The sequence below is a fragment of the Synchiropus splendidus genome, chromosome 8, assembly GCF_027744825.2.
Source record: "Synchiropus splendidus isolate RoL2022-P1 chromosome 8, RoL_Sspl_1.0, whole genome shotgun sequence".
NCBI lineage: Eukaryota > Metazoa > Chordata > Actinopteri > Syngnathiformes > Callionymidae > Synchiropus > Synchiropus splendidus.
This window is the reverse complement of record NC_071341.1, coordinates 15060692-15072037: the sequence shown is the minus strand read 5'-3', so window position 1 is coordinate 15072037 and position 11346 is coordinate 15060692. Positions and strand designations below refer to the sequence as shown.

General features: G+C 43.0%; 1 protein-coding gene across 1 annotated transcript in view; it reads right to left on the bottom strand.

Annotated features, from left to right (window-relative positions):
- Nucleotides 1-357: 357 nt before the first annotated feature.
- Nucleotides 358-11346, bottom strand: part of b3glcta (beta 3-glucosyltransferase a) — a 79466-nt gene continuing 68477 nt past the window's right edge. The window contains exons 12-15 of the mRNA XM_053872748.1: nucleotides 6513-6612; nucleotides 6291-6410; nucleotides 3119-3263; nucleotides 358-762 (exon numbers count right to left, since the gene is read on the bottom strand). Of these exons, the coding sequence (XP_053728723.1) occupies nucleotides 607-762; nucleotides 3119-3263; nucleotides 6291-6410; nucleotides 6513-6612 (521 nt within the window). The 3' untranslated portion in view covers nucleotides 358-606. The remainder of the gene's footprint in view (nucleotides 763-3118; nucleotides 3264-6290; nucleotides 6411-6512; nucleotides 6613-11346) is intronic.

Sequence of the window (11346 nt, the reverse complement as noted above, 5' to 3'; positions counted from 1 at the left end):
CAGCACCTCATCTCCAACCTGGACCAGAGAGTCCACCACTTTCTGCCACAGAACCACGACCAGGAGGAGCAGCGGCTCAACATTCCACTCACCAACACCACCACCAAATCTCATCATTTTTCATTCCTGATTTCATTTCAATACAAGGCCATTATTTAATATGTTCACATATTAAAATGCTTTCACTTCCCCATGTGGAAGAAAAATCTTTTTAATTTCAGATAACCTAAGGGTTACTGCAACTGTGTTATTAAACAAGGATTTTAATTTTCCGTCTTGAATGACGGAGGTTAAATAAATCCCCACGCCTGCAACACTTGGAGGATAATTAAAGACACGCTTCTGGCTCCAGGGAGAAGAAAGAGACAAGGACCAATTTCAAGTGTTTTATATCAAAATAGAGCAGAGCATACAGTGTTGTTGAAGACAGCAAGAAAAAACAAAAAAGTCTGATTCGTCATATATATTTATAAATACACACATTTCTCCAAAAATAACGCACAACATGCAAGTCACCGGCCGCTCAGTCGTGGAAACACACAGTACAGTCATGGACACACTGAAGAAGTCCTGTTGTCACAGGCAGCAATTCATGAGGAACACACTTTAAAGTTCTGTTTTCTTTGCGAGTCCAGCGGGATTTGTCGTATCATCCTTAAGCCATTTGTTAAAAACCGCAACTGGGTCAATGTTCCAGTGTTTATGGAAGGAGATGGGCAACTGGTGAGAGAGAAAGTCTCGGGAATAGTCCTCCGGGCGAGCCTGAAAGATGAAATCATGTTCAATAATTGATATATGAGAGCGGGCAGGAGAGTCCAGGAGCAAAACCGCAGCTGACTTCAAGTACCGTCTCTGACGGCTCAGGCCATAAAAGATGCATTTTATTGTTCCATCTATTCATTCAAATCTTCCACTGCGGATTTGTGATTATATTATATTTTCGGTTGGGCCGGAGAAAACGAGTCGGGATACAGCAGTGTGCGGGCCTAATTGGTTCAGAGTGAGTTTTCATTTCTGAGATTAAAGTGAAAGTGACTGGCCCTCCGACTGAACAAGACAGAAACATAACTACATGGACGAGGGGAACCTGAGGGTTGCTGCGAACAACAGCATCACTCCCAGCTGAAAAATCTGAATCTTTGCTTTGAAATGAAAAGTTGATCGACGAGAGCCAATCCCATCTCAGTGGCGCAAAATCTTACCACCAGAGAAAGCCTTTTTTATTTGAGTCCAAATGTAGGTTTAACACCTTTGTCCTGTCTTATTCTGTGTCCAACCTGTGTGTCTTGGTCTGCTCAGTTATCGGGTTTGATCTCTCAACCATCACATGCTTCTCCATCACTCCATATCTCCTCCCTTTTATCTGTGTACGTGGCTCTTCTTTACACCTGTGTCTCTGCTGCTCCTTTATTTAGTCTTTGTCTAGTTTTCTGTCTTTGCATCGCCTGTTTCTCCTGTCTGTCTCTTCCTCTTGTTTGTGAGTGGTGTATTCTGTTTTCCTATCAGTCTCTACTTCTCCATCAGTCTGTCTTTCTTGTCGTAGGTCTGTCTTCATCTCCTTCCTCCTGAGTATGTTTTTTTCCTTATGTGTCTTTCTTGTCCACCTAGCTTTGTACTTTGCATCCATTTGTCTGTAACTCAGTCCAAGTGTCCGCACTTCTGACAGCCTGTCTCTCTGATGGCCTGCTGTTTATCTGCCTCCATCCCTCCTGCCTCTCTGTTAATCTTTGTCCTCCGACTTCAATCTGTCAATCTGCAACTCCCCCTTATGTCTCAACCAAGTCGATCACTCTATCCTTCTGGGCATCTTTCTCTTTTTCTGCAAGCCTGCATTGTAACCCTAATCATTATGACCACCTGCACTGTTACCTCGCCAAGGTTTTTCTGACGGCTAGCAAAATAACTCACACACATTTGAAATACTGTAATTTCCAGACTATCGAGTGTATCGGAATATTAGCAGCACCCACTAAACTTAAGAAGAAACAGATATTTTGTTGATACATAAGCCGCACCAGTCTATAGGCCGCAGGTTAAGTCTGCACTGTCGATAAGTCAGTGGTGCATCGGCTTAAAAACGCTTTTCAAAACTAGTTCTGAAAACGGGCTCCAGCATCGAGAGTGCGGTAGCAAGCTGCGTAATACGGAGTGTCTTGATTTATCCATGCGGCTCTCACAATAAGGTGAACAAAGTGAGCTGTCAAAGATTACAGACGATCAAGAAGGTTTTCATCAGTGAAGTCCAGATCCAGACCTCAGAGATGATCAATGAATGGTCTGGTGATCTTCTAGTGCCCGACCGCTGCGCTCCTCCACAGCACCAGTCTTCTGCATCTCCCAGCTGCACACCTCAGTATTTGTTGTTTTTTGAACGATGTTGTGCACCCAGACAGCGATTAGACCCTTTACTGACCGCCATTGATCATGTTTGTGTGGAGTCGCGCTGTACACGTAGTTTCCAGCATCTAGTGCCGAGTCACCTGAGGTGAGAAGCTCAACCCCTGTGGAGAGTTTCCCGAGACAAGGTGCAGCTCTCCAGCCAGGATCAAGTCCGCAGCTCAAACCGATTTGATTGAGTTTATGTTGGATTTAGTAAACTTTCAGAAAGATGGCGACATGGCGTTCTGGCAAAATAAACGGGACCTGATAAAACACAGGACGCAATCGAAAAACGTCCATGTGACTGTGTTGCTGGTACTGTTAATTTCTGTGATCCCAACGGGTCACTACAAAAGCACCTTGACCAAAACTAAATAAATAATCTCCCCGGGCCAAACTGTATGCTGTGCTTTATTGTCCTCCTTCTAGTCAATCTAACAGCAGGGTTGAAAAACATATCTGGTGCTTTGGTGAGCTTGTCAAAGAAGCTGTCGGTTTAGAAGTATAAAAGTTCTACACGGACGAATTTCAAGCACGATTTGAACTGAACCTTCCCAGAACTCCAGAAAAAAAAATCTTATCTCACACGCTGCCAACTGCCAAAAGAGATGGAGGATTCTGACGAGCAGGTACCACATCTTGCTCGAGGAACTCATCATCATCCAGCGCAAATAAAATATTCACACCTTCCTTCGCCTCTGAGTGCTGTGTGAAGACTTCACACTTGCTGATACATCACCTGGTGAAAAAGCGGACTGTGCGTGGCAGGAAGTCCAAGGGCGTTCAGACACATTCCCAGCACCATGTCGTCCGGAGCGTCGTTGCTGTAGCACTTGCAGCCACTCTTCAGGAGCTGATCCACGGCCTCCTTGCTGAACACCATGCTGAATGAAAAATTACACAGTTCAAATTCAGTGGAGACAGGAAGTAAAACCGCATGGCAAGACGTTCATTGCTGTAACTGGGCTCTCTGACAAGATGCTTACACATGACTAAAATATTCTGAGGCGGCTTGTTGAAAAACATCTCCACACACTCTCAGGGATGCATCACTTCTGAGCTGTCAGGTGTCGCAGCGGGTGGAGGGTCCCTGACTAGAGGTTCACGCGCCGCTCCTGGATCATCCTTCAGTGGCGACATCAATTTCCAGGCGGCACACAAGTAGCTGCTCTGGAACAGTTACTCATGCAGGATTTATGGATCTTTCGCGGGACTTAATAAATAAATATCCATCTATGTCTGACGTGGAGTTGTTTTTCACAGCTTGGCAGGGACAAAATAAACTCTGTGAAGAGCTCCTGGATGAATGAGTCGATATTGGCTTGGTAAGATATGGAGATTAAAGAAGAATTATTGTTATTTTATGCCAAAAAAAGGCTAGGATTTCAGTGTATTCATTTAACAACAGAGATGAATCACATTTGAACTTTCACAGATGTTTTTCTTTTTCACTGTGAAATCTATTCAGCATCATGTTGCTTATGACCGACCTGATGTTTGCGCCTGTGTGTATTAGTTCATCATGTCCACGCTGCAGAACCAGCAGGTCCAACTCTGTCATTCCGTTCAGTCACAGCCATTAGAGGATTTCCAGAGCTATCCAGCGCAAAACTACGGTAAGTTCATGCAGAGATGTGAGCTTAAACTGGATCTATATAAGTAAGTAAACTTCAATAAGTGTTCATAGAGATCTATTTTGACAGTTATGTTTAAAGTTTTTACTGTGCATTGCATGCAGTCAGCTACATGGTTAGCTCAAGGGTTGAGCGTCATATATACTGTAGTGATCCTGAGGTGGTGGGTTCCATCCTGTCTGGAGACTCTGTTTTTTCATATATGTTGCTTGGTGGAACTAAACCTGGGAGCGGTTTACCTGGTGCAACCCCACCCATTGGTTCTGCAGCGAAGCGCACTTGACTAATGGAAATGATTCATAAATCAATACATTTTATTAACCAAGTTGCACCTCTCGTAATAACAGCTTCATTCTTCAGTAGCATCAGGATACATGAGAGGCAACGGTTCAGGATCCCTCATCATCACTAGACGCTAAATTTTAGCAAGAAGTAGGACACCAACATTCAAAAAGCTTGGTTCAAGGTGAGTGAGTTCAGAGTTACTTGGGCCACATACTGCGCCTGAGTTGGAACCTGGCATGTCCGCAAGATAAATGCACAAAATAGCAACATGTTTTCATTCCTATTTCTGTTCTTCAAAATTCAATTAACCAAAAAACGTTCAGACCCTCGTGGACAGTTGATCATATCTGATAGGTTTTAGTGATGTGAGATCATGTGCTGGGAAACACAACGCTTCCTCCTAACGTGCCCTTATTAGAGCTTGCTCCATACCGGAGGGCTTCACGCTGCTGCTGCTGCTGCTGCTGCTCCGTTTGAATATAAAACAGATGATTATTGTTGTTATGTCCACATTCATAAGCACAAGATTGTTTTTGGGAGGTTACAGGCCACTGGTATGCATTTTGAATGTTAAGATACCTCTTGGCAGAAGCACTGCAGTAAAGACGCTGAAGCACATTGATCTCAAATACCTGACAGTTGTTAATAAATATGTGAACTTTGAATATAGATTTCTTTTATTAGGTTACCGACAGCTGAAATTCTGCTGGTGTGACCAAACTAAGATTAGAGATCATTCTGAATATTTGAATAGATTAAATAGGCAGATACATATCTCTTATCTTATTAATATCAAGACATCACCATAAAGATATTAATATCAAATGTCAGTTTTGCACTTGCCCTTCAATGTACAGCAAAGAGCAAACCACCAATGTTTCCTGCGTGCTGCTGATGGACAGCTAAAGCCAGCCAGCTTTCAATAAAACCATAGTCATGCAGTACCGCACCAATATCAAGATTTCTGACATGTCCACATTGTCCAGCTCTATCTAATACTGCAGATATTCTCTTCCCTGCCTCCACCTCAGAAATGGCCGGACACAGGTCTCGAGTGTGAGTTATGTAGGGCTGCGACACGGTAATAAAGAGTCTTGAGTTTTTTCAGAGCCTCATGAATTATGAAATTCCCCGTTCTTAAGTTTAGCAATAGTTGAAGGATGGCTGTGCTCTAATTCAGGAACCGCAGGCAAAATTTCTGGTCCCATAATATCCATCAAGGAGTTTGCAAAGAGTTTTCCAGGGCTGTGGTCCGTCCACTGATTCTCCAGGCCAGATGAGTGTAAATGTAAATTGGGTGTTTAGACTCGAGCTTGGCCTCCGATACCGTGGTAGCTTTAAAATCAGCAGATTCTGGCTCGATGGTGGTCCAAGAGACGGGCTGTGCTAGTCACACAAACCCTTCCACTAGTGTTAACCGTTTCACTTTCACTTTTTTTCTGTAGGACTTTGACATGCAAGAAAACCCGTTCAGAAGCGGTTGATGAAAGGCATGTTGAGGTGTGAGCCGATAAGACCCGTGAGTGCCGCCAACGCTCTGCTCACTGGAGGTTTGAGTTCAGCTCAAAACAGACTCACTTGTGTGAGCCGGCTCAACTACAAAACAATCACTAGGAGCTAGAAATATGAATAGCGCCCCCTCCAACACTTTTGTCACTAATCATCAGTCACAACAAACAGGTGGCTCACAGGTTAATGCCCCGATCTGAGTCGATTCAATAAGTCTTACATCTCTATTAAATTAATAGTCTGAAGTTTTCCGGCCGATATAAATGCATAATGGAAGTCAATTTGACTGGAATTTAATTCATCTTACTTACAGCATCTGAGGCCCTTTCCTTTCTCGCAACAATGACGCAGCCCATAAAACAAATTCCCCTCCAGGGAGGATCGCAGCGACTCAAAAGGTTTAATATCCAATTTGCAAAGAACACGATTTCATTAAACACCAGGGTGACTAACGCTGCAGGTCCTTGGGCATCGATCACTCACCCTCCTCCTCCGGTGATGTAGCTGTAGCCTCCCTGGCTCAGGCCGTAGCCGTACCTCTCCCCGAGACACACAGGTTCAGACGGGTCGTAGCAGCTCAGCAGGGCTTGCAGTCGGGGAAGGCTGCATGGACCACACACTCTTCATCACTAACTGCACTGTGACAACACACTTCTACATTCTTCTGCATGAAGATGAAGTGTGTCTACTTCCCTTCTATCATACCTGATCAGCGTGTCATCGTCCACGATGAGGAGCCACTTGGTCTTTGGGATGTTCCCGCTCTGAAATCTTCTCAGGATTGCAAAAGTTTTCCCGCAGTGGCCTGCAGATGCAGAGAAAGGCAAATTGAGTGGCCGCTCAACTTAATCGCGTATTGACTGAAGGCCGCATCCCGGTCCACAGGGATGAATGACCCTGTTAGCGGAAGAGCCGGGTAAGTAGGTATTTACATGCAGACACACGGCCGCGCAGGCACACAAACAGGACAGATACTCTGCTTCCACAGCAATAAAACCACACAAGTTATGGGGGATAAGATAAACAGGCACACTCCAATATTTCCAAAAGAGCCGCACTTGTGCGTGAATGCCAGCAGTCGGTTTGAAGTGGTATCTCCAGCGTTACAACTCAACTTAATTCTGCCACGGAATCAATTTCATAGCCTCAAAGGATCCAACAGATTTCAAACGGATTGGCGTTTTAAATCCTTTCACAGATATACTAATGTGACCTAAAGGCCATCAAAGGAAGGAGATATCATGTACAAACATTTCCTCTGCTGGTGAGGGAGAAGGATGAGGTGACACGCGGGAGGATGGTTGAGAGGAGCTGGAATATCTTTAATGGGATATGATCTGGAGTTGAGACTTTGAGAACATATTATATTGCTACATTTTAAACGGCGATATATCTGGCATACTGATACATTGTATTTACAGTTTACAATGAAAAAAGGAACATCATCGCAGGTCCAAATCACATTACTTGGTTTCTACCAGGAATTTTTGAAGCCGCTCCCCCCGAAGCAACACAGCCAATAAAGATACGATAGAAACATTTTTGACATATCATGAATTGGTGACAATAAAAATGCTCCTCACGCAATCCATCACTTCATTTGACCGGCCGGAATGAACAACTTTAGTTCCGTGACTGCCTTCAGTCATTAGGATGTTTCATTCTGGATTTTTCCTTTGAAAAAAAAAAAACGCAGAAAACTGTCATGTTCATGTCCACCTCCATGATGTGTGGTGTATTAACCATCTGTTTCTACCATGTCTACCATGTTACCATGTAGATATTTTTTCTGAAGGTGTGACACCTCTAATTTATGCCACGGCGATGCTCAATTGCATGTAGCGGAAATCCTGCATTGAGACATGCATTCTGTATGAAAAAAATATTTTTTCTGTTATTAGGTTCAATAAAAACTGTGTTTTTCTATTTATTCAAATCTTATTAAATCGTCAAAATAAAAGGTGAAATGACATGTGTGTCTTGACAGAAAAGTTGTCACATGTGATGTATGTGGCGCTCCCACCACTGTTCATTTATTTCCACCGCAACAAAGAACCTGATAGCCACTATCTCAACTCTGGACTTTTAGTTAAGACAAAATCTGAAAGCAAACACATCATTTCTGCCTTTCACAAATAGTGAAGAGACACTCTGACATTTCAATGAGAGGAATTGTCCACAAGAGCTTTGAGTGCAAAACTAAAGTGGCTGTCTGCGCTCTGACATCTCAAAGAAATAATACAGCGCTGTTGGCATGAAGTGCCAGGACGATCAAACATCTGCTCAGGCTGGTTTGACATGACCGCCAGATGGAACAAAATGTTCTGCCAGCTCCCGAAAAACAGCAGTGCTATACTTGCTGATGACAAAAAAAACCCCCAAAAAACAAGGACCCAGCAGAAAGATAGCGGATGACAATCCCGATATCTGCACACCATCATGGCTAAAGCTGAGACATTGAAATCCCCGGAGGCAACAAAAACACAGAGGCTGAACTGTTTTATTTATAAGGCACCCAAGGTGTTTTTTTTCACAGCTGTTTGAATATAAAGTGAGAGAGGACACCTTGAACCGCTGACAGGAATACAATTCTGAATTTTAGATTTCCCACCGAGACATTATTTTACATTACAGAGTTGAGTGACACTCCTGAGAGGATGCTGCCTCCATCTTTGTGTCATTAAAATTCAATAAAAGTAGGAAAATTACACGCATTGCACTGGTGACAACTCAGTGACATGTGACAAAGACCCGCAGAAACACATTTCTCCATAGAGAGATTCAGCTTTTTCCAGCATTAACTTTCTGTTTCAGTGTCTTACATCACCTTTTGCCACTTCAGTCATTTCCCACTTTGACTCGCAGCATATAAGCATGCATGTGAGGCAAGTGGAAATGAATGAGGAATGCGGAAAAGTGTGATTGATCTGGTAAAAATGAGAACAGACTGAGGAAATGACTGAGGAACTGAGGAGACCTACTGGCTGAACAAGTATGGTTCCATTGCTGGGAGGAGGCAGGACTGTGTGCAGGAGCAGGTGAAGAGGAGGACTGAGATTTTCACAACTCTGTGACTCATCAGCCACGCTTCTTATGCACTACCTCCAGAGCCCCCGAACCTTCACCATCTCCAATACCATCTCCTCCTTCAGAACTCCTGACCACCAGCCTTCCAGTGCCACCATCATCCCAACATGGTTCCATCAAGTGTGACTCTATGATCATCACAATCATCTTCATTTACCTCTTGTTTTGAAAACAGCTAACACAGAGCTAATGGCTACAATCAAAACACCATACTTATGTTGAGCTTATTTGGTTGAACAATGAATATTTGAAATACAAAACCAGGTTAAAGCCAGAAATCTTGTTGGAATTCAGAAATGCTTGGGTCTAAAAGCACCGAGGGGCTCAGCTCTTATAGATTTCCATCGGATCTTCAAAAATGCTGCAGCGGAGGCAGCTCCTGAGAGAATGAAATGAATAAAAGCATGGTTAATATGCATGCGAATATCCCCACACACGGACATCTCCTCAATATTAACCTTGCATTCCATGCCCAGGAAATCAGCTCAGTCTAGCTGCTACTACAGTCATATACTTTTCCAGCACCATTTCAATCCCTTCCTAAGAAAGACCAACTCAGTGTGGCACCACACCAGTGTCTTCTTGAGTCAAACTCGATATTCGAACAACTCAATCAATGACTGCGATTCCATGCAGAGACTGGCTCTACTAAGGTAAGAGCTCAATTCAGTGAGTCTGTGGCGTCATGTTTACATGCAGTGCAGAGACAATGAAGCTATGAGCAGTTCCTCTCCGTGGCTCTTCAGTCCTTCCGGTTTCTATGACCGTAGAGGAAGAGCAATGGAAGCTGACAGGTGGCAAGAAGCTGTTTCAGACTGTTATATTGAACTCTGTCAATCTCAGTCATAGTCCAGCTTCTCAGCTACATGCTAGCTTAGTCGCGCTGTTGACCGTAATATTCAGGTTGCGTAGACCGACTAAGAAACGTTTAAATTTCTGTCCAGTCGTCGGAGTAAGCTGTTTTTATGAGCCGTCATGTCAATGTGCTCAGTATGGTTTAGCTCAGTCAAATAAGAAATTTTGTAAGAGCACAGAGCTGTCTTGTTTGGAACCTCTGATTTCCATCATTGAAAGTATTACCATTAAAAAGGATATATGTACACATAAAAGAGGCCAGTTCTCAAAGCTCAACAAGTACTAACTGTTCAAAAGCAAATTCTTGCTCTTATGTTTATGCATGGAGAAATGATCTACCAACTCTGGTGTCAAATATCAAGTGAAATTCTCTTTCACCGGCTCCAGCATCATGTTGACTGGAGTAGAATGTAATTCTGAATTAAAAATAGCACTTTATTTTGGAAAACTTACCAGACGCACTTCAGTGTTATCGACTGACTTCCGGACTGAATGAGTCTCTCATCTTGAGCTGCTAAGGCCTATTTTAGCGGCACGGTGTGGCAGCACGTAGGCGGCGGCACTGATTCGGTGCGAGTGCTCTGACTGACTTGCATTCATTCTATTTTCTGCGCCGCAAAAATAAGGCTGCAACGTTTGGTGAGAGTCCAGGGTTAGACTCAAATGTCTCCCCTTGTGTGGCGTTTCTTGACGTTCGAAAAGGATACCAGGTTCAGTCAGTAGCAACACAAAGAACCAACATCACATCAGCAAAACCTGATCCATTTTGACATCAACATACCAGATGCCAGAGTTAAAAGCAATTAGGAAAAGGGCGCCTTGTTCCAGTGTGCGCATGAGTGGGAAAAACTAAAATGCTTGCTAAAAATGCAAAAAAAAAAATCTAAAATCCCTCAAAACATTTTAGTTAATGCAGAAAAAAAAATTTCATTGGGCCTGTATTTGTCTTTGTATTTGTCTTATTTGTATAAATAGATGTCATGCCTATTTTATTGTATTTATTTACGTTCTCATTTTACATTGACTTTACCTTGACTGATGCTGTGGGTGAATTTATCAGGGATGGGGAGTTTTGTCATTATATGAATCAAAATGAAATAACAAAAAAACTACATTTGTTATGAATTCCACTGACAGCAAACTCTGTTAATGACATGTTATCAAACTACGACTTCCAAGAACCACACTGGCAAAGTTAATTATAAATGGTTAGCTCAGAGACAAGCAATCTGCTGGAGTTAAATTAAGATCAAATATGCGTTTAAAAAGAGGTCTTCAGGCTTCAGAGGAACAGACAGTGAACCCTCAGTGATAATAGACGATCAAGGGAAATAAACAAAACTGACACACAGCAGAAGGGAAAATGATCCAAGGTGTTTTTTTAAGGACAGAGGGGATCCGTCTTTAGAGATATCCAGAGTGAAGTATCATTTATGGTTGAAGGGAAAGCAGAGAGAAGCGATGCTAACTCAGGAAGGTCAGGGAGACATTTGGAAGGGCTGATTTGGAAATATGAGCAGTTACGTGTGACACCTTCAACTCCATTTTGTTTTGCATCAGCTTCTCTCTTGCAAAATAAATGAGAGCATTGCGATGC